This window comes from Sminthopsis crassicaudata, chromosome 4 (assembly GCF_048593235.1).
Source record: "Sminthopsis crassicaudata isolate SCR6 chromosome 4, ASM4859323v1, whole genome shotgun sequence".
NCBI classification, from domain to species: domain Eukaryota; kingdom Metazoa; phylum Chordata; class Mammalia; order Dasyuromorphia; family Dasyuridae; genus Sminthopsis; species Sminthopsis crassicaudata.
The window spans coordinates 307,707-334,372 of record NC_133620.1 but is presented as its reverse complement, the minus strand read 5'-3'; the positions used below and the strand labels follow the sequence as shown (position 1 = coordinate 334,372).

General features: G+C 39.2%; 1 protein-coding gene across 2 annotated transcripts in view; it reads left to right on the top strand.

Moving 5' to 3' along the window:
- PTGER3 (prostaglandin E receptor 3) overlaps positions 1–16,882 on the top strand; it is a 65,657-nt gene extending 48,775 nt beyond the window's left edge. The window contains exons 3-4 of one of the 2 annotated variants that reach the window (XM_074265581.1): positions 4,887–8,626; positions 16,157–16,270. In XM_074265581.1, the coding sequence (XP_074121682.1) occupies positions 4,887–4,961 (75 nt within the window). In that variant the 3' untranslated portion in view covers positions 4,962–8,626; positions 16,157–16,270. Of the gene's footprint in view, positions 1–4,886; positions 8,627–16,156 lie in introns of both variants that reach the window. The other variant, XM_074265579.1, reaches the window with a different exon arrangement.
- Positions 16,883–26,666: the final 9,784 nt, after the last annotated feature.

Sequence of the window (26,666 nt, the reverse complement as noted above, 5' to 3'; positions counted from 1 at the left end):
TTTGACTATTACAAGAAGTGCTGCTATAAATATGTTGGCACAGATAGGAATCATCTACTTGCCTTTGAGCTCCATGGAGTACATGCCTTGGCTTGGGACTTTTTGCGTCAGAGCCTTCAACAATTCAACAACCCTTTTTCACGTGATTTAGAATTGGTTAACCAAATAGCCAGACCAATTCAGCTCCACCAGTAGAGTATCTTAGACTTTCTATTTGCTACCTTTCCTCCCACTCATAAAGTTCATTAAGGCCTGGGTGGGATTTATTTATTTATTTATTTTTAATAAACTGTCAACATTTAATTAAAGGGAAGCAGTGAACACATTGGCAATGATAACTTGCAATCATTAATACCTTATTATTCCAATTTCTCCATTGTTAGGGTTCCAAGATAACAGATTTAGAATTAGAGGAGACTTAAAAGGCCATCTAATCTACTCCTCTCAATTTACATATGAGGAAATTGAGTCTTAGGTCCAGTGTCACATAGCTTTTATCTAAGGATTAAACTCAGTCCTCCTTGACTCTAAGCAGAGCATTCTACCCAGCATGCCATGTTTCCTCTCTCATATCCACATAATTTTCCCTACTGATGTATACTCCAACTTAATTCATATCCTTATCATATTTCCTTTTCAGAAGAATCCCACTTCTTTTTAAAATTTAAATTAAAGAGCTAAGTTTTGAATCTTGGCTTTTTCACTTGCTATCTAGATAACCTCAATCAAGTCATATGATCATTCCATGCATCAATTTCTGCATCTCTAAAATGGATATATTGGACTAAATGTCTTCTTTGATCCATTTTAGCTTTGAAACATGACTAATAAAATCTTTTGGGGATGGGAATATTTTTGGGAAAGTTAGATTTTTTTAAAAATTTTTAAAATTTATTTCACTTTTAAACCTTTAAGACTTTTTTCAAATGAAATATAATTATTATTATGAATTTTTATTAGCATTGACTGAAATTACAGAACAGTTTCCAATTGCTGAATTATATCCTTCATGATTGAAAGGCTACAGTGGTATTTTAAATGCTAAGAATGGGGGATAAGATGGAAGAAGAGAAAAGGTAGAATCATTAAATTGTGAGGTAGGATAACACCATACAAAGAGCATCAGAGAAATAGGGTTCAAATCTCTCTTTACATGTTTCCTACCTGTGTGACTTTGGTCAAGGCACTTCTACCAGATTCAGTTTCCTTATATGTAAAATATTTAGGTTAGACTCGAAGTCCTCTGTGGATGTTTACAACCTGAGCTCCATCTCTTATTTCATTGAAAGTGAAACTCATGTTCTAGATCAGAGATTTTTAAACTTTTTGTATTATATATTTCTTTGGGGAGTCTGGTGAAGTCTATAGACTTTTCAGAAGATCAGATTTTTTTTTAAATTCACTATTGAAAGAAATGGTAAATTTTAAGACAGTGAAAAAAAAATCAAGTTATATGTACTTTTCCTATTGCAGTTCTCAGACTCTCTGATATCCATTCATAGACCTGTAGGGGTCTGTGGGTTCTAGATAAATAGTTCCCAAGATTTCTGAGTATCAGAGTAATGAATCCCACCTTTGAGTTGTCCTAGGATGTCTACAATCTTGGACAATTTTGTGAATATTGGAAAAGAGATTTGTCATTTTCCTAAAGTTTCCCAATTAAAGCAACTTTTGGAATTTTGTTCTTAAATTTTGAGTTTAGATTCAAATCCAACTGGCTTTCTTCTAGATCTTGCTTCAATACTCTCAGTGCCTTTAGAGAGAGCTGGGAGAAACAAGGACCGGGTCCTCATTATCTAAGGCCATTTTTTTTTCTCCCCAAAGTGATTACCAGCTCTCTGAAGGCAAGAACTGAGCCACAAGGCCCAGTGACATTCTGAATCTCAGTATTGTATGGTCCAGCCAGGAATTCTCTGCAACTTCTTGTCCAAGGTTATTATTCATTAACATAAATCAAATAGGCCTATTGTTTATAAAACACCCTTCCTCGTCCTCCCCCCAATATAAGAGGATTTTAAATATTCCATTTAAATACTCTCCTTTCATGGCTTTTCATAAGAACATGAAAATGTTTGTCTTTAGTTAATCTGGCATAACTTCCATAGTTGTTCTTATTCATAAAATAGTAGCTAACATTTATAGTGAGCTGCTTTGAGGTTGGAAAAATCCTTTACACATGGAATATTATCTCACTTGTTCCTTATTACAACTTTGTCAGGTAGTTGGTATTATTGTATCCATTTTATCATTGAGGAAACTGAGGCAAACAGTGCTTAAGTGACTTGCTCAGGATTACACAGCTAGTTACTGTCAGAACTTGGATTTGAACTTGGATCTTTTTTGGTTCTGAGCCTAGAATGGACTCTCTACCCTACTACAATAGAGGAATGTAAATTCTTTGAAGGCAGGAATTATCATCTGTTCCATCTTTATATTTTCCTCAGTGTTTCTAACAGTGCTTGGCACATAGTAGGCATTTCCAGAATGTTTGTAGACTTGGATTAAACACCTAGGACTCTCCTGGCTAAGTCCCTGGGAGGGCTGTCCAACTGAACTCTGGATCCATTCATTCTGCCTAGACACATTTTCACAAGACTAAGTTTTGTGAAAATAACTGTGCTGCCTATATTCTAGTTTGTTTGTTTGTTTTCCCCAAAGGTGCTCATTAGATTCAGCTAACAATGTGCTCACTTAGAATTAGAAAGTCCATGTGTCCCAAATGGGGCCAGTAAACATTACTTGATATACTGATGCCTCTATGACAGGTTTATAGCAAATTTTGAGGTAGAGGGATGAGCCTTGCCATCTGGCGATGAACAATCATAAGTAATTCCTGACTGTGTCTCCACATTCAGCCCAAAGCCCAGGGCCAGTGTGGTTTATCATGATTAGGAGTTCATTATTTTCTTTCTTTCTTGCACCCTTTTCCCCATTTGTGAGACCAAATAATGATCTGGAAACCAGGAAGTATGTTTTCAACTTTCAACTTACACAAGGGATGAATATATACAATATTCCCCCTTTATAGGATGAAGAGTAGATGTACCATCTGTACTAGCTCTCTGGAGGATCTCAGTACCAGCCCAAGTCCTTGGTCTTAGAAAAGAAGTGATGAGGCAGGAACCCAGATGGTCACATATGGAATATATTTATTTCAAGCTCTCTCAGTCTTGAATACCTTAGTAAAGATATTTAAATACCTTACATCACTACAGCACATTGAGCATGGGCTAACTATAAGCACCTGACTATTATTATGTAGATACTTCTTTATTGCAAGTATCTCTGCTTCAAGTAGAACACAGGTTGTCATGCCCCATGACTTCTCAGGAAAGCTGAGACACCCCCAAGGGGAGATATGAGCCAAACTAGACATTGTCAGCAGGTTCCCTCTAGGCTAAAGGGTCTTATACCTCACAGAGTTCTCCCTGTCTGTGGCCCTCTACAAGTAGGAAACAGAATCTCGGAGCCAAACTAGACATTGTCAGCAGGTTCCCTCTGGGCTAAAGGGTCTTATACCTCACTCAGAGTTCTCCCTGTCTGTGGCCCTCTACAAGTAGGAAACAGAATCTCGGAGCCAAACTAGACATTTTCAGCAGGTTCCCTCTGGGCTAAAGGGTCTTATACCTCACAGAGTTCTCCCTGTCTGTGGCCCTCTACAAGTAGGAAACAGAATCTCAGGATCATCAGGGACATTAAAGGTCACATTTAAATCATCCCAGAAGCAGGTTAATCCATTTCTACTTAGAAAGGACCTTTAAAACTAATTCAACCCTCTCACTTTACAGATAAGGAAATTGAGACTCACTGAGTTGAAATGATTACCCCAAGATTCCTCAGATAGCAGGGAATAAACAGAGATAGGATGAATATCCTCCACCATTTCTCCAACAGGGGGTCATTCCCCAACAGGGAGTCAATCAATTGATTCTAATTCTTGAGCTAATTTTAATGTTGAGCTAACTCTAGATGTTCATTGACACAGAGCATGAGAAATTAGCCTTCTTCTCACTTTGGAAAATCTGGGCAATATTTACCCATCTCTACTCTTTCTATATTGCAGGGGTTCTCAAACTACGGCCCATGGGCCAGATGCAGCCTGCTGAGGACGTTTATGTGGCCCGCCGGGTTATGGCAAATGGGCTGAGGGATGGAGACAGAGTGTGAGCTTTTGTTTTTACTATAGTCCGGCCCTCCAACAGTCTGAGGGACAGTGAACTGGCCCCTATTTAAAAAGTTTGAGGACCACTGCTATATTGCCTCAGTTCTCTATCAGTGTCTATTAACTAGTCCCTTCTATGTGTCCTTTCAGGATCCTTGCTGGTCCCAGCCTTGATGGCTTACCAGTTAGGCCATCTGGGAATAAAGGAAAAGAGGGAGAACTCGATCCCTCCAGAAGGTTCCAGCTGTGAGCTCTTATGGACCTCCAAGTTTGGATTCCCAAAAAAGAGTCAGGCACATTCTCTGTGTGTACATTTTCTCACATTTTCTGGTAGATTATGGTTCCTAGAACTGTTTGTACCCATGTGTGCATACATGAGTGTGTGTGCATCTGTGAGTGGGCACTATGTATGGACAACACATATGTATATGCTTGTATGTGCATGTGTGTATTTGTACACTGCAGGTGGAAATGCATATCTGTATGTATGTGTGTATGTGACCTCTTAAAGCTCAGTCTTGATTTACATCTAAGGTCTTCCCCAAAGAGATGAATATGATCACTTCTAGAAAGATGTTCAATGTACTAGGTGGGTCACATATAAGAAAGCTTTTATTTCGCCACCAGATCAATGTCTGAAACAAAAAATACTCATAAATGTACATTAACAAATACTGAAAGCACGAAATAGTAACCCATAACTCCTTTTATATTCTCTTGGAAGGTTGATAACTTAAAAATACGGACCACAGTGGAACTGCAGAACGGACATTTCACCTTCACCTTGGCTCAGTTCTAAGTAACTCATTGAAGATCATGTTTCCTGACAAATTAGGAAATGACATGGGTTCATTCTCCTAGTGGCGGGCATCTGCTCCCAGAAGAGGTAGAAGTACTGAATTTGCCAGAAGTACTGATTATTGAACAATAATCACCCAGAAGTAAGACCTCACAATCTCTGCAACTCCCAAGATGGCCACCAAGGTTAGAAACAACCATCTCAGGGGAGAAGCATGCACAGCATCAGAAGCAACCTGAGACTTTAGGCACATTCTCATGCAAGGCCATGTCCTCCTGATTGCCGTGGCTTCCATTGAAGGGGAAGGAAAACATATCCCCTCTCTTTCCTGATGGAAATCCAAGAAAGAGGCTCAAAAAGTCTTGATATGCTTGTCTGTGAGGAAGAATGCTAAAGTAAAAGCCTTCTTCATTATTATTACCCTACAGCTTATTGAATAAGCATCAGTTCCTGCCCACGGGGCACTTCTCTTTAGTTCAAGCCTCCTTTCCCCCACAACTTTCCCTCTACCTCCATGACACAAGGAACATAGAAGCTGGACTGTTATGTGACATTCAGGAAGATCCCAGGGCACATAAGATGTCACTAGAAGAGCCTGTGCTTGGGCTCAGGTTCATCAGCCTAATGCAAATCATCCACATGTGTTTATTAAGTTCCTGCTCCATGTTGGACACTCTGCTAGGACATATAGACACAAAGTGAGCTAGCCCTGACCTCAAGAATTGTGGATTCTATGGAGGAAAGAAGCCTATATACCTGAAATACCAATATAACTAAGTATCTATCATCAAATTTATCTAAATGTCTATTGATTGAAGTATCTATCTATTGACCTAAGTATTTATTGATTTAAGCATCTATGATCAATCTAAGTATCTGAATAAGAAGCTGTTAATCTACCTATCCATCCACATGTCTGTCTGTATGTCTATCCATCATCCATCCATCCATCCATTCATCTATCCATCTATTGATCTGTTCATCTATCCCCCCATTAATTTATCAATCTCCCATCATTTTGGATCCAGAGAGGAGATAGCAGCAGCAGGACATATTAGGGAATGACAAAATTAAAGATGGTGCTTTGGTGCTTCTCCTCATTGATCTTGGGATTCACTTCCCAGTTCAAAGCTTTTATTGGCTCCAGCTTCAGAGACTTGAGAGGCACTCTGAAAAGATATGAGAAGAAATAAGCAATGAAATTGATATTCCTGACTTCTCTCCATAGTCCCCCCTCCATCTGATCTCTCTCCCTTCTGGATCTTATTCTTTTCCCCATTATTGCTGTCCCATGTCACGTCTATTTTGTCCTTTTCATTTACTGCCATCTCTGAGTTTCAGCCTCCTGACCGACATTTGGTGTTCATCCTCTTGTCCTGGCCTTTATTATCCCTGAAATTCACTCCAACATAGGATCAGCTTCAGAGCTGGGCCTGAAAGATCTGGTCCAATCCTCTTGGATTTATAGTTGAAGACTCTGATGTCTCGTGAACCTAATTGACTGACAAGGTCGAAAAGATAGTGAGAAACAAAGGTTTGCTTCCTGGTCCTCTCACTACAAAAACTGAGCAAGGTCTCCACTGCACCATCCTGCCTCAGACCCATTTCCTCTTCTCTTCATAGTCACAAATGGTTGAATTTGACATTGGCTCTGGCAATTCATCCCAGGCAGGGTTCCACTTTGCAGCAAAGTGCCAACTCCGAGGGAGAAGGATCTGGCAGATCTCCAGATGCCATCTCTAAGTCGCCCTTCTCTGTTGCTAGGAAGATGAGGGAGATGTAAATGCCCGGTGCTGATTTGCCTGGCCAGCTCTGCCTTTGGCAGAGTACCTCTTGTACCAGCTTTTCCCCCTTTTGTTTTCTCGAAATCTGATCAGCCCTCATTAGAACAGTGCAGGACATTTTGCTCAGAACATACAGCACCCCCAAAGCCCAAACTAAATAGTTATCTCTTCATTGGAAAGGAGTAGGAAATCTCGAGCTCCAAATATGATCACAGAAGCCTAAAGAACAACTGGGAGTCAGTTCCAGCTAGTTTCCCCAATTTGCTTTTCACTCATAAGATATGAAATAAAATTATCTCCTAGGGAACACTGCCCTGTAGGAAATGCCCTGCCTTGGCCTAACATCAAAATATTATGGAACTACATGTATGTACTGCAGGCCTTCTTACCTACAGTTCTGTAAATTTGTTTGCTTAAAAAATATTTGCTTCACTGCATTTCAATATAGTTAGTTTCTTTTGCAATTCTGTGCAATTTTCCCCTCCTGGGAGGCAAGCTATATAACAAAGAATACTTTTAAAAATATATTTTCCCTGTTTATTTTAAAATAATATTTTATTTTTCTTCCCAATTATATGTAAAAAGAATTTTTACATTTGTTTTTTTTAAAAAGGTTTTGAGTTCCAAAGTCTATTTCCTCTTCCCATCCCTTCCCTTTCCTCAAGACAACAATCAATCTGATATAAAAAAGAATATTTTTGAAGAAAAAAAAAAGAAAAGAGAAAAAAAATCCTAGCAACATGTTGAAAAGATCAGACTTTTTTATGAGATGCTTTCACTGACTTTGTTATTCCCTGATGCTCCCTATAGCATCACGAATGCATTTTTTTTGCCCCCAAATTATGTAATATTCCTTTCTCATGGATTTCTCCTCTCCAAAGAAGAGTTTTTGTTCCCTGTCATTTCCCTTCTTTGGGATCAAGTTGTTTGTTTGTAATTTTGCAACACTTTCTCTTAATTATTTTGTGGTTATTCCCATTTACTATGTTGCCATCATGTATATGTTGCTTCTTTGGCTCTGTTTAGTGGATTCTATGTCAGATTGTATAAATCCTCCCAGGCTTCTCTGTTGTATTCATTGTTTCCTTCAACTCATTCCATAATATTTCATGGCATTCGTGTACCACAGCTGGCTTATCCATTTTGCAATCAATGGGCATGGAAGTTTGGTAGGTTTGGAGTTTAACTAAGTATTTTTACTGATGCATATCAGGCTGTTGTTTCTATGGGTGAACTCTCAATTTGCAATCCTGGATCAAAGGCTTCATTCTCCACCCCAGTGGTAGCTCTTTGTACAGGTTGATATTTTGTTTTTTGGAAACAACCAAGTTTTATCTGACTTACCCAGGTCAGTGAGTCATTGCCAGGGCAAACTCTTGAAGGGTAAATTCTCTTTTCTCTGGCTGTGTCCTGACCACTGGTATTCGATCAATGCAGCCTCGTGATCCCTTCAATCATCTAAATGAAGGCCATGTGTCTCAGAGGGCACCCGGGAATGAGGGAATGCCGCCTCCCAGGAAAATAGAAAGAAGTCACGTTTGACCTAAGGTCAGAGTCAAAAAAGGCTCATGAAATGCCACTGGCCATTTTGAAAAGAGCCAAAGTAAATCCTCAGCCTTTGGGGAAGAAGAAGAGGCAGAGAGGAAGTGGGAAGGTGATACTAGGCCTATCCCTTCATTTTGGGAGAACTCCCAGTGAGGAAACTCCGATGTTAATTCTGATTATCCCTTGAGCTGGAGTTAGTTCCTGGAGCACCGAGAAGCTAAATGACTTGCCTAAATCAAGATGTTTCATGGCAATGGAAAGATTTGACCCAGGTCTTGCTGATTCTATCCACTCTGCCTTCTCAATGACCCTCCCTGCAGCACCACCAATAACTAGGTAAATTCCTAGCTCTCATACGTACTAGTTGTGTGACCGTGATCAACCTCCCTGAATCTGTTTCCTCATCTGTAAAATGAGAATGATAATACTCATTAGAGAGCTACCTCACAAGATTGTTTTGAAGAGAATACTTTGAAAATGCTTCAATAATAATAAACATAAATATTTGTTTCTTTTGAGAGAGTGCACTGTGGTAGATGGACTGAACTTGGAGCACAGAACTTAACACCACAGAATCTGAGATCCAGTCATACTCTAAGCAAGGGAAGGTGTGGATTCAAATCTTTTTTTTTTCTTTTTTTTTTTTTTTCCTGAGGCTGGGGTTAAGTGACTTGCCCAGGGTCACACAGCTAGGAAGTGTTAAGTGTCTGGACCAAATTTGAACTCGGGTTCTCCTGAATTCAGGAGAATTCACTTCACCACCTAGCTGCTCCAGATTCAAGTCTTGACTGAAACAGTTATTAGCCATGACTTTGGCCAAATATTTAATCCCTCTGGGACTCAGTTTCTTTATCTGTAACACAAGGCAGTTAGACTCTAACATGCCCATCAACTCTGTGATTTTATGAAATGGGTTGAAAATGCTGCCATAGACATTTTCTTGCTGAATGATAATGATCCAGTTATTTAATCATATAGTTCTCACTACAAAAGGCTTGCAATCTCTATATCATGGGGCTGTTGGGAAAATTAAAGGAGATAATTAATTTAAAGTGCTTTGGACATGTGAATTATTATTATTCTCTCCTAGACTACCAAGTCAGCCATTTATGTGCTTCCCTAGCTATTCTTTTCAGGAATCAAGAAAGAACCTGAATTTGAAAAATAACTTGGCAAGAAATAGCATGAAATCATGGATAGAGGGCCAGCCTTAAAGTCAGGAAGTCCAGGGCACAGGACTCTAAATCTAAGTAGAGTAATTATATAACAAGTTATTAACCTCCCAATGTACCAGGAAACCTCCAAAGACTTTAGACAAAAGAGCATGAGCTCTTTCTGACTAGAACCAGTGGAGGGAGTTTCTGCACTAATTGTATCCAATAAATTCAAAGGTCCATATGAACCACCCAACTCTAAAAATATATATATATATATACAAGGAATCATTCATTAGCAGTTTTACAGGGAATATGTTACTGGAGAAACACAGATTTACAAAAAAACCTTAGCAACCTCTACCTTAATGTTTGCTTTTATACATGGGCTCAGGAAGGTGACAGTTAGGGTCAAGAATCAACTGATCAACATTTATTAAGCACCCACTATAAGCACAGTTCTAAGCACTGGGGATAATAAAAAGTACAAAAGGAGTCCCTGCCCTCTGAGATCTTACAATCTAATCTTCATGGAGATAATAAGCAATATTTAGCTTAACTTATTCTTGATTATATAGCTGGGTCCAGGCTCAATGCCTATCCCAAGGTCAGACAAGTGGAAAGTGTCAAAGATAGGATTTATTCCTATCTTCTCTTTCTCCAAGGTCAGAATGCTTTCCACTATTCCAGTTATTGTAGAGATTTTTGTCTAGACAACTGAATTAAATGGCCTGTAAAGTCGCTTTTAACCCTGAAATTCTGGGATCTTGTAACCTACTGGAATACATGTAAGAGAAATGTTTTGGTCTAACCCAGAGGAAAGCCAATGACCCTCAATAGGGAGAATCTTTGAATTTCAAGGCTACTTGAATCATCACTAACATCACCCAGTCTTGAATGAAGTTCTTTTTTCTCTAGGGGAGGAATCTGTGATTCCAAGGTGGACAGGACAAGGAGTGAATTCCAATACATTTTTCCTATATTGTTAAGCGATAGGTCAATTCTCTGAGAGCCTCCACAGCTGTGGACCATAGCACCTGAAGGAGCGGCAGGGCAGCCTTTGCTCACACAGGTGTTGCTTGTGGACTGGGAATGAGATAAATTGGAGGCAGAAGGAAGAGGAGAGAGGTCAGAGAACGTAGAGAACAGTAACTGCCTCTCAGTCTCCTTGTATCATCCTCTCACAAGAGGAGATCCATTCTGGGCTGGATCTCCAGCAGCCACTGGCAAGTAACTCCTGTGTCTCAACAATATATCCTTCCCATGTGATTCTCCTGAGGTCACTCAAGCCAGATTGTGAATTTCTCTGAATCTTTCCAAGTTATATTTGCTCCTCAAATCTAGACGGACAGATTAGATGAATAGCTTCCTATTGCCTCATTGGAGAATTGAAGACAGTGAGTCAAAATCATTAGGAAACTGCTATGGTATGTGAACTATTCTAATACAGAAAATTTTGTTCAAAGTTAGTAGAAGATCTTAATGCTTGAATCCAAAATTTGATTTTTTTTCTGCTTTGTGTGACATTGAATACATTGACTCTGAGTTTAATTTCCTAGCTAGACTTTCAAAGTTTCTTATAAATGAATTATTATTAGCTGCAAAATGGCAAGAAAGCCTTTGTTATTCCCCTCCCCCAAAACTGCAGTACTTAAATCAGTGGAGTTTCACAGACAGATATTCCTTCCAAGGATGCATCTTTCAACCTGTTCCTGTCTGTGGAAACTCTTCTGCATGTCTCCCCATAATTATACTAAAAGGGTGCACAGTCCACACTGGAGGGCTTTCTCCAATGTTCTTGACTTTGTTGGAATAGTAAAGGAACATCTGGAACTCTTGTTCTTACTTGTGACCAGCTTGTTTCCTTTCTCCATCAGTCATTTCTTTGATGTGCTTTCTTGGTCATATATTTCTCTTGACTAAGTTACAGAAAATAGTGCCAGGGGTTATTTTCCAGGCACTGAAATGAGAATGTCTGATAACAAATTCTCTGCTGGCTTCATAAGCTATATTAGCTCATAAAACAGACAGAGTCTATCTACCATGAATACAAACCTGGTCAAATTCAGTTTATGATCTTGTCTGATTACTTTTATTTGTTCTTTTGTGTTTTTGAGGAGAATAAACACAGCATGAATAATGTTTCCCAAGTGTTTTAAAATTATTACCAAGCCTATTTGCTGTTTTTAAATGAAATAAAGGCAATCAAAGAAAAAGAAAAATGATTTTGAAGATGAAAGGAATGAGGCAGAATAAAATTAGGGAAATGCTCCAGGATTAGTTTTCCTAACTCACAAGATTATTTTTTTAAAGCATTTTTATTTAAAGTTTGGGGTTCCAAATTCTAGACTCCCTTTTCTTCCTCCTTCTTTCCCTTCCTGAGACAATTAAACAATCAGATATAGGTTATAGACATTTTATACAAGATTTGAATAAAAGAAAAAAATAAAGTGAAGAATAGTATACTTTTGTAGTATTCAGGTTGGTTTTCTGGAGGTCTTGGGACCAGCCTTCATTTCAGTTCAGTAATTACCACTAGAATAGCCAGGTGTTAAAGTCCAAATTCTTTATTGTCTCTTTGTGTGGGGCCCAGGCTAGCTTGGTCTCAGTGGAGGAAAGGCCAGCCATCACAGTGGTGTGAGATGGAGTGAATCTCTAAGTATGAGGGCTTGTGCTCCAGCCTGCAGCCACCACAAAGGTGGGAAATGGAATGAATCTGGCTGAGTTTGTCCCAGCTTAAATGCTCTATTACAGTTAAATTCATCATACTGAGTATAAGCCAATCATTATATCACTAGGGAACCATTATTTGTTGTAAGATTAACTCAATAGGGGCAGCTAGGTGGCGCAGTGGATAGAGCACCAGCCTTGAATTCAGGAGGACCCGAGTTCAAATGTGGTCTCAGACACTTAACACTTCTAGCTGTGTGACCCTGGGCAAGTCACTTAAACCCAGCCTCAGGAAAAAAAAATTAAATCAATCATACTGTACTAGAGAACTATTAATCACCATGCTAAACTAGATAACCATTGTTTATCAATTCCACTTAGTTAGCACCTTGTAAGAATCCTTGTTTCAAGTACAGAGTTCTGACCCATAATATACTTTGGTGTGCAGTCAAACAATATCAGTTCTTTCTCTGGAGACAGATAATACACTTCATCATTAGTCCTTTGGGATTGTTTTCGATTATTGTACTAATGAGGATAACTAAGTCATTGACAATTCTTCATCAACTATTATTGCTGTTATTGTGTACAATATTCTCCTGGTTCTCTTCACTTATTTTGCATCAGTTCATATTAGTCTTTCCATGTTTTTCTGAAATCATTTCTTATAGAACAATTGCTTATAGAACAATTATTCCATTGCAATCTAATACCAGTTTGTTTAGCCATTCTCCGATGGGCATTTTTTTCAATTTCTAGTTCTTAGCCATGAAAAAAGAAGTGCTATAAATATTTTTATACAAATAGGTCCATTTTAGGCGATGTCTTTGGGATACAGACCCAGCAGTGGTATTGTTGGATCAAAAAATATGGACATTATAGCATAGTTTGGGGCATAGTTCCAAATTGCTCTCCAGAGTGATTGAATCAGTTCAGAATTACACCAACACTGAATTTGTATCCCATTTTCCCCACATCCCTTCTAATATATATCATCTCACTTTTTTGTCATATTAGCTAATATGATCAATGTAAGGTGGTATCCCAGATGTTTTGATTTGCATTTCTCTAATCAATAGTAATTTAGAGCAGTTTTATATGATTATACATAGCTTTGATTATTTTTTGTCTGAAAACTGCCTGTACATAATTTTGACAATTTATCAATTGGGGAATGGCTTGACTCCTTGTAAATTTGACTCAGTTCTCTATATGTTGTAGAAGTGAGACTTTTATCAGAGACCTTTGTTGCAAAATCTTTCCCCTTCCAGTTTTCCTTATAATTTTGTTTGCATTGATTTTGTTTGTACAATTTTTAAAAAATTTTATAAAATCCACAGTATCTATTTTAAATTTTGTAATGCCATCTATATTTTCTTTGGCTCTAAATTTTTCCCTTATCCATAATTTTTACAGATGAACTATTCCATGCTCTTTTAATTTGCTTTTGATCCATACTTTGTGTAAATCAGATACCCTTTTTAACTTTTGCTTGGTATAAGTAAGATGTAAATATATACCTACTTTCTGCCATACTATTTTCCAGTTTTCATAATAGTTTTTTTCTCAAATAATGAGTTTTTGTCCCAAAAGACAATATTATTTCAAGGCACAAAAGAGAACCTGGGAGTGCAAACATGATTCAGTGAATCGCACATCTTTGCCATCACATTCTAAACTATATTATCTGTGGAGCAGGTCCTAACGAGGGTTTTGTGGGGCATGATAGAGAAGTACAGTCAGGTGAGGAAGGAGGAGCTGGTAAATGGAGGTTAGGAGTTCTTGGCCCCATTCTCCAATCAGAAAGCCTCTAGAGTCCCAAGGCTGATGGAATCTTGCCAAACTTTTGTTCAAAGGATCCAGCCCCTATTCTAGGTTTTCCCATATCTCAATCATGCTAGAACATTATTCATCCTATCCCTTGCTCTCCCTCCACAACCGACTCATCCCTTAATTCATACATATCCTTTATGGTACCACTTTTTGATTGATACTGAGTTGCTACAGCTCATTTTAAAAAATGTATTGGGTTAGTGCATTTTCTCTTTATATCGCTGCATCTTCTAGAAAAGAACATCATCTCATTTTCCCTCCCCAACCCCATGCCCTCCAGATTGAATCCCCTCTTGTAACAAAGGGAAACAATGCCTACCACCGATACTGTATAAGCCATTCTGCCCCAGTAGCCCTCCACCTCTCTGAGAAGCAAGGTCAACGGCCTATGTATCCTTGATGACCCTCACTGATTGTTCATTGATACAATCCAGCTGCCTTTTAGAGTCTTCATATTTTATTGTTGTAGCCATCAGGTCTCGTCCTTTTGGTTCTCTTTTCACTTTATCTTGCTGCAAGCAAATCTGCTTGTGCTTGCTTGAATTCCCATATTGCCATTTCTTACTTATTGGACAGTATTCTGCTACATTCACAGACCAGAATTTTTGTGGATTTTTTTTAATCTTTCCATCACTTAAAGGGTTGCTTCTTTTTTTTTTTTAATACAAAGAATGATTTACCTTAAAAAATAGGCATTTTTGGCATAAATAGCATATATTTCTGTCTTTGATTTAGTAAGCAAATAAACATTTAGTTCGGTGCTTAGTGTGTGTCAAGCACTTGGTCAGGAGCTGGGGACACTCTTCTCCAAGAGAACGTCAAAACTATTCCTTTAAGGTTCCCACAGCCTAACAGAAGAGGCAACAGGCAAACAACTCCACATAAGTGAGCTATAGATGGGAGAAAGTGGAAACAAGCCCAGCAGGAAAGCGTTAGCATTCAGGAGGATTGGCAAGGTCTTTTTGTGGAAAGTCGTCAGAGAGACCAGGAGATGGAAATGAGGACAGAGAACATTTCAAACACTGGGGACAGCCAAGGAAGAGGTGTGGAATGGGGAGATGGCATGAATTGTGGGAGTTTCCTGGAGTGAGGGGGTGAAAGGTTGAAAGTTTAATCATTTTCCTCACTTAAAATACCAACAGTTGGGAACAATTCCTAATGCCACCAGCAATATTTTAGTTTGTCTGACTTCCTAAAACCCTTACATCATTGTAGTTTCCTGTTTGGGGAGGGGGAAGGATGTCACATGCACATGCAATCTGCAGCAAACCCTCAGAGTTATATTAATTTGCATTTCTACTTGTGGAAGAAAAACAATCTTATTTTATGTTTTAGGCAATTTATTAGAAGCATGATTTTTTTATGAAAGTACCTTTTACGTGGATGGAAATTCTAATCTTTTCCCTCAAGCAATTTTCCAACTCCCATCTTATGGCAATTGTGAAACAAAAGTTGAAATTCTAGGAAAATGGTAAACAAAACATATGGTTTCTGTTTGGGTTTGAAGAATTATTGAATGAAGAGGTTAGGGCTGGACATCAGTGCCCACATCTTTGGAGAAGATGCTTTCCTGAAACTAGTTATTCCCACCAACATCTCCTTTGGCTTGTTCAAACAAAAGAAATACCCTACTGTGTTCCACCTCTTAATTTGGACACCATAAATTCTCTCTAATGATCTAATTATTCCCTCTACCTTCTTTGGAGGAAATAAGTACACCCTGTAGTTTGATTAGCATCTCAATCAAGCAATCAATCAACAGACATGATTTGGTTTTAAAAATTTAGGGGGGGTGGGTGGTTGTCTATATTCTGTTACATCTTTAAGGTACAAACTATTTGATGGGGGCAGCGAGGTGGTGCAGTGGATAGAGCACCAGCCTTGAATTCAGGAGGACCCGAGTTCAAATCTGGTCTCAGACACTTAACACTTCCTAGCTGTGTGACCCTGGGCAAGTCACTTAACCCCAGCCTCAGAAAAAAAAAATGATGGCCCAAGAAGAGAATAGCATAAGAGGCTGACCAAGCTAACCATGCCCCTTGGAAGTTGAAATATTTTAGAGTAATTACAGGATGGGGATAGTGAAATGGTAAACCAGTGGACTAGCCAAGTGGGGAAGAACTCCAGGCTTAGAGAGAATCCCTTCCAGAAGGGCAAATGAGTTTCTCTCACTTTTTTCCTTCCCCCCTTTCCATTCATAATTCACCAGGGAGAAGAGACCAGTTTGAGACAAGGCATCCATTGGGAAGTAAAGACAGGCACGTTGAGGACACATGTAGATGAACGTGGGCCCAGCCACATACAGAAGGATGGCTATCTGAAGGAGAAAACAGCTTCAAAAGGTTTCCTTTGTGCTAGAAAGACCTGCAGGCTCTGGATTCTACAAAGGTACCTGTCCTCCAAGGGCAGCAGAGAGCTACACTGAAGGGAAACTCCATGAAGACCCTAGAAGAAAGAAAAGGACTTCCAGTAACCAGGAGCTGTGAGGTGCCCCTTTGTCACATGTATTCTCTACCTCAGTACCTTTGTACTTTGAGCCCACCCCGCCCAGGGACATTGTGTGTACAAGGAGACAAGAGGAATGTTTTTGCAACCAGTGGGTACATCTTCTCAGTAATTACATTTTCAAAAAATTAATTTTATTTGACTGACTGATTGTCAAAGGAAAGCACATTAATGGAGGCTTGTGAGTATAGAAACTCATATATTCAGGGTACGATAAATCCTGGGGGTCCTGAAAATGGTAGTCACCTGCCCTTTGGGCACCAGATCCACCAATATGAATAGAAATTGGGAAAGTTGCTAAAGAGTAGGTTCTAAATAAGACAGCTAAGATTTCAATGCATGCTTGAACATCTTTTTTTAATTGTCTTTTCTTTTGTATACTTAACGATCCACAATACACAAAAACATTTCAATGTGTAAAGAAGAAAAAGAAGGAAGATTTTATAAGTAATTGAATTTCTAATCTGTACAGTTTGTTTTTCGAGAAGTCTCCACAGAGCCCACTTCCAGTGCAGTGGAGGTCTGAGGTACAATGCATGAAGCCTCTGAAGTCAGCATGAATGAGGGCCTGAGGGAGGACTTGTGGTTTATAGAGGAGTAAATGGGTCCAGGCTGGAAATGCTGTCATGCTGTTTAGTAATGGACTGAGCTTATGAATAGTCCCTGCGTCGAAGAGAAGAGGGAGACTCGGCTTATACCTATACATACATATATATACATATATATGCATATATATGTGTGTATATATATATATACATATACACATATATGTATATGTATACACACATATATATGTGTATACACACATATATATGTGTATACACACATATATATGTATATACACACATACGCATGCATTTACACACATACGCATGCATTTACACACATACGCATGCATTTACACACATACGCATGCATTTACACACATATGTATGCATTTACACACATATGTATGCATTTACACACATATGTATGCATATACGCATATGTATGCATATACGCATATGTATGCACACACGCACATGTGTGTATATACGCACATGTGTATATATACGCACATGTGTATATATATGCACATGTGTGTATATATATAATGAGCATATATGTACACATATATAATGTGTATATATGTATATAAACACATGTACATGTATTTACACATATACACTTGCACAATATCTGTGTACATATATACATACATATATACATATATGTATTTAACAAGATCTAACAAAACTGTTCTATTTGTATCCTCCTCTGTATTTTGTTCTTTCTCTGCAGTAAACAGTTTTTTAAAATTGATATTTGTGTGTTTGTGTGTCTCAATTTAATTCTTCTTTTGAAACCTATTCAGTCACACCCATTGAATGGGGAAATGGTTCTTGTTATCACATATTTGTCAATTCTCTAGTATCTTAGAGATCAGATCTTTAATAATGATAGTAGAGGTAGAGTTTTCTTATTCTCTAGTTTCTCTTATTCAGGAAAACCACTTATTTTATTTGAGTAGAATTATCTATTTTTTTTATCTTTTCTATTCATTTTTTGATTAGAGTTCTTTCAGCCAAAATTGTGAAAGATAACTTCTTCTAATCTTCCATTTTTTTGTAATGATGCAAATTATGCAAATTAATATATTTATTTTGCATGCCCATTTATTTTTTTTAGTATATATGTAACCCTATTTTTAGTTTATTCTTTTTAGTTTTTTTTAAATTAATTTTATAATTATAACTTTTTTTGGCAATACATATGTCTGGGTAATTTTTTATAACATTATCCCTTGTACTCCCTTCTGCTCCAAATTTTTCCCCTCCTTCCCTCCACCCCCTCCCCTAGATGGCAGGCATTCCCATACATATTAAATATCTTATATTATATCCTAGGTACAATATATATGTGCAGAACCGAATTTTTTGTTGTTGTCTGGAAAGAGGCCATGGTGAGCTTGGTATCAGGGAAGTCTTCCGGGCATTCACAGAACAGTCTGGCCTATGAGGCTGGATGGATAGACTGACCCAGGAAGCTGGGGCTCCCCTGTCTTTGAGGTCATTAAATAGAGGCTAGATGAGCACCTGCCATTTTACAGATGAGGAGACAGAAGCCCAGAGAGGATTTGAACCCAGCTCTTCTCCATTCAAGTCCGGTATTTAATGGCTGCCTCTCTTATAATCCTTAAAACAATCTAGAAATCTGAGTTCTTGTTCTCCTTCAGTGAGACCCAGTGCTCACGCCAATGTTCCTAAGCATATTTTATGCAGTAATCTCCTGTTTATCTCGAATGGTGAGGGGATGGGATGTTCTGGCTAATTTAATGCCTCAGTTGACTAGGTTATCTTTCCGGGATGATTCAAAAAGCACTTCAGGCTTTTCCAAAGCTTTGGGACCATGACAATGAACATCGATGATAATTATTTTTGCTATATGAAAACAGATTCTGGCGCTCTGAGTGGCCAGGTTATTTAGAGTCTGGATTAATGGGAATTTACTGCTGCTAGCATTGAAACCACAGTCCGTAAGGAAACATGGTCTGCCATAATTCAGTTGATTAGAACATTTTTATTTCTCAGTTTTGTTCCCTATGCCAGATTTTAGAGGAAGCAGTTGAAGGTTAGCCAACTGTTTAGTTTTTGAGATCACCCCGGGGCCATTTCCTTGCATTCCCCTCACTCCTAACTCAAAGCTTGGATTTCCTCTGAGACTCTGAGGAAGGAAAGACAGTGCGAGAATAAGGTTCAAAATGTTAGAACAAAGAATGGGGCTTAGTTTGGGAGCAGAGCTCTCAGGCTGGAAAGATGTTCCGAGATGGAAAAATGGAGAGAAGACCTGTTCAAGGTCAGACAGGCTGGGAGTCCAGCTGAGGGCTTCTGACACCAAATGCAGGCAGGGCTCTCTCCCTGCTTACCCCATGAAAATGCAACACCTTGGAAGATAGCAAGCGCTTAATAAGTGCTTGATTTTACATACACACACACACACACACACACACACACACACACACACACACACACACACACACACACACAGAGACAGCCAGAAAGACAGAAACGGGGAGAGACAAACAGACAGCCAGAAAGACAGAAAGGGGGAGAGACAGACAGCCAGAGAGAGAGAGAGATTCATCCACCCATTCTTTTCTGTGGGTGCCCACTCTTCCCACCAGTGAATGCTGGGAAAAAATTTTTAGGAGAACAGCATTTTAGGAGATGCTTCTCATCTTAGTAAACACTTTAGCTTTGAGTTAACTTAAAGATGAGCACTTTAAAACTATAGGGGTTCATTAGTTCTACTTTTAGATCATTGTCATCTGGAACTTGAAACAGCCATCCCCTAGAAAACCAATGCCAGAGACTTGGGGGACGGCCATCTCAGAGGAGGTGCTGCAGTAGTAGCAATGACAGTAGCCATCAGAGCTGGAAGCTGATTTACAGATCAGTCTCATTTTGTAGGTGAGCAAACTGAAGTCCAGAAAATATAAGTAATATCAAGATCAGTCACTATAGTAAGAGAGAGAGCCAGGATTTGAACTCATCTCTTACACCTCCAAAAAGAGTTTTCATTCCATTATCTCACACTTCTCCTGTGCACCTAATGAGACATGTGACTTTGAGGGTTTAGGAACTCAAGTCAGACTCATTATGCCAGGACTTCCGGATCCTAATGACCTTCTACAGTGTTAATGACTGACCTCACTTAGGCTTTCCAGGTGCCTGTATCGATGGCAAAGCCAATCTTAGGCCACTTTTAAATCTCTCTTTGGAATTGCCCAAATCTAAAAAGAATGGCTCCATGGCCCACTGGGGTCGAGGATGGCTGCCTGATTTATTTATTTATATCATTCTTTTTAAGGGCTTCTCTGAGCTGTATTTATTTGCTTCAAAAAACTAAACTCTGCATAGGACGGGGTGATTTATTCTGACGAGGGCCAGCAAAGTCAAATAATGAATAAATTGCTCTTTAGTTTGTATTTAATGCTTGAATAACCAGCTTTCTAAATCATTTCGGTGTGTTAGGAGAGTTGGATGTTGATCAGATGACTGCTCAGGAGACTTTGGCTCCCCTTTGAGTGCTAAGAGCCAGGATATTATAGACTGTAGAACCCACTGACAGGGGGCCTGCAGTCAGGAAGCCTGGTTCCCAATTATTGCTTTGTCATTTATAAATTTTATGACCTCAGGCCCATCATTTTACAGTTTTAGGGCTCAGACCCTCATTTTGAAAATACTGCAACTGGAAGAAATGAGCCTACTAAGATTCCTTTTCTCTCTAAATCACATGATTCTGCAGTTAAGAATAACTTACCCCTTAAATATGTATTAGTTCTTTTAGAGTGAGGAGTAAATGAAGACTAAGCTTCTTCATTTGGTCACAGAGTCAAGGAGTTCACAGAGACCTCAGTGACCTTCTAGTAAGAACCTTTCCCTGGGAAGGAGGTCTGGCTATAGCATTGCCTACAAGTGGCCATCCATTCTCTTTCCTCCAATGGGGGAGAGCCACCTTTCCAAGACAGATCCTTCTGCTTTGGAATAGCTCTTCTTTCTAGGAAGTTCTTCCTGACATCAAGGCACAATTGGCCTCTTTCTATGTATTTCTCCCCATCTCACTCCTCTTCTACATGACAATCCTTCATCACAGTAGCCATGTCTCCTCTGGCCCTTTCAATCCATCAGCCAACAACTAATCAGTTGACACTGACATTGTCAATTGGCATTAAATGCTTCTCATGTGCCTAAGATCCTTCGGCATGCCACGGGATCTGGGCCTTTCTCCATCCTGGTTACCGTGTTCAGGCTACTCTCTTGCTTAACACTGCCCTTCCCAAAGTTCATTGCCCAGAACTAAACCCATGGAAGCACTTGGGGATTGAGGCAGATTATATTAGTGTTTCTAGATAGAGAAGCATAGGCAAGAGAAAACTGGCCAGAGACCACCTTTTCTTGGGACTAGACTCAGCCTAGTTCCTTTTGCTTCATGATCCCTGGAGAACGGATGGCTCCTTGATATCTCCCTTCTCAGCCCAAGCTCACTTCTCCTTCTATTTCCCATGCTGGGGACGCCATGTTTGCTCTAACCTCATAAATTTAGATCCTTAGAATCTTCTCTGGTTTAGAGATCTCTTATTCTGCTTATATAATTGCTTAGAACAAGACCCGGTCTCTCCCAAAATGGTTATTCACATTCAGTTCTAATTGTTTGAGTTCATCAAAAATTTCTTTAGCAACTTAAGGTGTCAGAACTAAAATAGGGTAGTTTTAACCCTATCCTTACAGTTTGGAAGCATGGATAATCCTTGCAGAGTTTATGGGGAGGTCTGAATAGTGGGAAGAGCAAGAAAACAAACCTAAGAAGAATTATGAAAATAAATGAAAAAGACTTGAGAAATAACTCAAACAAGGGATGTAAGTAAACACTGAAATGAAACATTCTATGGCTCCCTATTACTTCTAGAATCAAATATGAAACTCTTGTCATCTAAAGTCTTATACAAAAGGGCTCCATCCCACCTTTCCAGCATCATTAAACATGAATCAGTTGCAATCCAGCCCAACTGACATTTCTGCTACTTCCAACAAATGATATCTCATCTCCTGACTTGGGATCTTTGCCAGGCTTTCCTTAAAGTCTATAATCCCTTACCTTTTACCATCTTAATCTTAGGGGTCCTAGTTCTCAGCTCAATTGCTACCTCCTATAAGAGACTGTTTCTGATTTATTTTCCTCCAGCTGCTGGCGCTCCTAAATCTCCTTGATGTATGAGTATATACACAATGCATATGAGTATGTGCATTATATATGTATATGTTTGTATGTACATGTATGTAAATGTGGTACATATGTGTGTAAAATGTTTGTGCCATGTACGTGTGTGACTGTATTCATGTTATCTCTTCTGAAAGAATTTACGCTCCTAGTGGCAGAGGCTATTTTATATTTTCTTTGTGTCTGTAGGACTTCGAATGGTGTCTGGCACATAGAGGGGACACTTAATGGATGTTCCTCAAGAATATAGATTTCTCATTGATCCATGGTGAGAAAGAGCTGGGTCTACCCCAGCCTTGGCCAGTGGGCCGATTGGCTTAAGACCGGGAATATCAGCTTCTTTCCACACAGAGGGGGGATTTTCAGCGAGATCAGCTCAGTAGCCCATGTGATAGGATTCCAAAGCCCTCACCACCTGGGTGCTCTCCACACAAGATTGTTTTAATTGTCAAATGTGTTTCTCTGCTTCTTGTGCAACCAGGGGAGGGGCTGGAAAATTGGCCAGTGTGCCATAGGACAGGCTGCCCTAGAGAGAACCTGGGAGGTCTGTTCCTTCTCCTTCTCCGGGCTCAGGAGGCTGCCCTGAGAAAACTTTGTGTGGGTGGGTGGTGGGTGGGTAGATGGGATGAGTAGGAAGGCTTCCAATCTAATGTTGATGTTTAAAAATCCTTAGAGTAAACACAGAATAAAGATGTGTCTCTTCCATTAGACCTTCAACCTCCTCAGCTTTCTCAAAGCACGGCTCAGTAGTTACCATGAAGCCTCTCCTCACCCTGAGCTCGTAGATGGAACCTTCTCCCTAATTAAAAAATACACTGAAACAACAACAATTTTTGTATATGCTCGGTGTGTACTGTGGGATTCTCCTGTAGTAGAATGGAAGCTTCATTCATCCATTCGAGAAGCATTTATTCAATGCCTAGAGAGGAAGCACTAGATGAAGGGCTGTCCACCAAGCCAGCAGGATCTGGTTTCTAGACTTGTCTCTGATTGTATGATCTGGGGCAAGCCAATTAACTTCCAAATCAGTGGCTCTCAAAAATGGTTTCTTTGAGAGTCCCCGAGGCCCATTCAGAGAGTTCTCAAGGTCAAAACTTTTTATCAGAATACTAAAATATCATTTATGTAACTCCCAAACAAAAGCTATTTGGAATCCCTAGTAATTTTAAGTGTAGAGGGGTCCTGAGACCCCAAAGTGTGAGGACAGCTGTTCTAGGTTATTAGCATCTCTAGGTTACAGTAACAGAGTTTAATCCTCATGTATACAAAATGAAGGTAGAAATCCACCAAAAGATGTCTGAATCTCCAGTGCCCGATATGCACAGAGACAGAGACTGTGATTCATTGTTATAGGGAAATCCCAGCTGAGGGATTTCCTTCTATGACTACACAACTTAAGAAAGTGGAGAACTACTTAGAACATCCTGAGTTTAAATGGCTTGACCAGGGTCATATAATGAGTACGAGCCAAAAGGAGGATTGTAGTAAGTGCTTAGATAAGGTGTTAAATAAATGCTTGTGGAATTTAATTTCATTTAAATCGCAACATTGTCCAGTTATCATCCCAGAACTTTGGCTGGGGAGAAAAATACAGTCCACTGATGCATTGTCTGGCCATGTCACTCCCTCTCCCCTATAAACCTCAGTGGCTCCCATCACCTCCAGACCTGAATACAAAATGCTGTTTGGCCTTCAAAGCCCTAACTTCTCCATCTTCCCTTTCCAATCTTTTAGTTTCCTTTAACCCCATACACTTTTAGATCCAGTGGTCTGCCTGGACTACAAACATGATGCTCCATTTATCAGCTCTGGGCATTTTCACTGGCTTTCTCCTATGCCTGCAATTCTCCCCCCTCATTTCCACCTCCTGGCTTCCCTGCCTTTTTAAATCCCATCTTCTAGAAAAAGCCTTGCCCAACTCCTTTTAATTCTAATACCTTCCCTCTATTAATTATTTCCTATCTCTCCCTATACATTTTGTTTGAATGTATTTGCTTATCACCTTGCCACTAGCTTGTGAGCTAGGTAAGGATTGTCTTTTTCCTCTTTTTGAATTTCCAATGTTTATTACAGTGCTTGGTATACAGTTGACACTTAATAAATACCTATTTACTGACACTAAAGCAGAAAAAAAAAAATATTGGAAAGGGAAGATGGAGAAGTTAGGAGTTTGAACATTAATTTGAAATCTGAAAGATAATGAGCAAAAGAAAGTGAGAAAATGCATCATCCAGAGTTTTCCCATGTTGTTCTTCCCCTAAATGAAAAACCTCATCAGGGTGTCTATTTGTGATCATTATTTTTTTTTATGCAAATGTCCTTAAGGCAGGGAAGATGGAGAAGTTAGGGCTTTGAGGGCCAAACAGCATTTTGTATTCAGTTCTGGAGGTGATGGGAGCCACTGAGGTTTATAGGGGAGAGGGAGTGACATGGCCAGACAATGCATCAGTGGACTGTATTTTTCTCCCCAGCCAAAGTTCTGGGATGATAACTGGACAATGTTGCGATTTAAATGAAATTAAATTCCACAAGCATTTATTTAACACCTTATCTAAGCACTTACTACAATCCTCCTTTTGGCTCGTACTCATTATGTGACCCTGGTCAAGCCATTTAAACTCAGGATGTTCTAAGTAGTTCTCCACTTTCTTAAGTTGTGTAGTCATAGAAGGAAATCCCTCAGCTGGGATTTCCCTATAACAATGAATCACAGTCTCTGTCTCTGTGCATATTGGGCACTGGAGATTCAGAGATCTTTTGGTGGATTTCTACCTTCATTTTGTAAAGTTTCTCCCTTATCTTCCTTTTGAGGAAACTCCCACACCTACCACACTCTCAGACTCAGATTGACCCCGATGCCCAGAAATATCTGCTCACTTTCTCTGCCCCTCTCCCCTTACTTTTCAGCTGCTTATTATGGATTATTTTCCCCATGAGGATCAAACTCTGTTACTGTAACCTAGAGATGCTAATAACCTAGGTCTGGGAAGTACTTTACAAATATTTCACTTGCTCTCACAACACTGTGAAGTAGATGCTATTGTTATCCTCAATTTCCCAATGAGAAACTGAGACAGAGATTAAATGACTTATCCAGGTCATACAGTTGGTGTCTGAAACCAAATTTAAACTCGTCTGATTCTAGCTTTAGCACGCCTTTCGCTGTGCTCCCTGGGTAAGCATTTAGGTTATCTTTCTGTCTACTGAGATCTACTGTCTCTCTATTGTCTTTTCTCCATATGCTGGAATAAGAGTTAAAGGAGATAGAAAGAGGAGGTAAGAGGGAGAAAAGAATGAAGAAGAGATAGAGGGACAGATAGATAGAGGGAGAGATGGAAAGACAGAGAGAGAGGGAGACAGAGAGAAAGAAAGAGACAGAGAGAAATAGAAAGACAAATGGAAATGGAACAGAGACAGAGACAGATAAACACAGAGATATAGTCAGACAGAGACACACACAGAGAAAGAGAGAGATAGACAATCAGAGAGATAGACAGGAACAGAGATAGAGCAGAGACAAAGACAAACACTTTTCCTTTTCTGTCTGCCTTCTCTTTTCAGGTCTCAGTATCAGGTTAAATAAAAATGTAGCCTCTTCTATTTTAGAGTCTCCTGAGAGTATCCCCTTCCCATCATTCAACACTTTTCCAAGAAGGAAGATGGTCTTTTTTTCCCTCACCCCTGACCAGCCAGGTTCCTGCACTGGTTTGTGCCTTGCTTCCCTGTCCCCCCTTTTAATGAAGGTTTATTTAATGTTGGAATCCCTTGCTTACATAAGCTCTGCATGGTGTAGAACTTCACATTCTTTTTTATTTATAAATTCCTCTTTAATTTCTGAGATTTTACAGTCTGGTTTAAAGAGTAAAATTATACTTTAACTAGGGCCGATCACACCCAGAAGCTGCTTCTGTCATTTAAAAAAGTGAGTTCTTTTAAAGGGACTTAGCTCTTGTTTCTTTTCTTAATTGTTTAAATACATTTAAAGCAAAATAAATTTAAATAATATTACTAGGGTTTCTTCCTATAGATAATTCCGTTGCACAGTCAAGACTGCTTCCCATTTGGGCTTTTCTTTTTGCCTTTAAATAATAGCTTTTTTTCCCCCAAAATATATGCAGAAATAGGTTTTTTTTTTTAACATTCCTCTACCCCCTCCCCTAGATAGCAAGTAATCCAATATAGGTTAAATATGTCTAATTCTTCTGTACGTGTATTACCACATTTATCATGCTGCAGAAGAAAAAATCAGATCAAAAGGGAGAAAAAAAGAAAATAAAAAAGAAGTAAAAAATAATTACAAAAGTCAAAATACTATTTTGTGATTCACATTCAGGCCCAATAATTCTCTTTCTGGATGCAGATGGCCTTCTCCATCACCAGTCCAATGGAATTGGCCTGAATCACCTCACAGTTGAGAAGAGCCACATCCATGAGAATTGATCATAGCATAACCT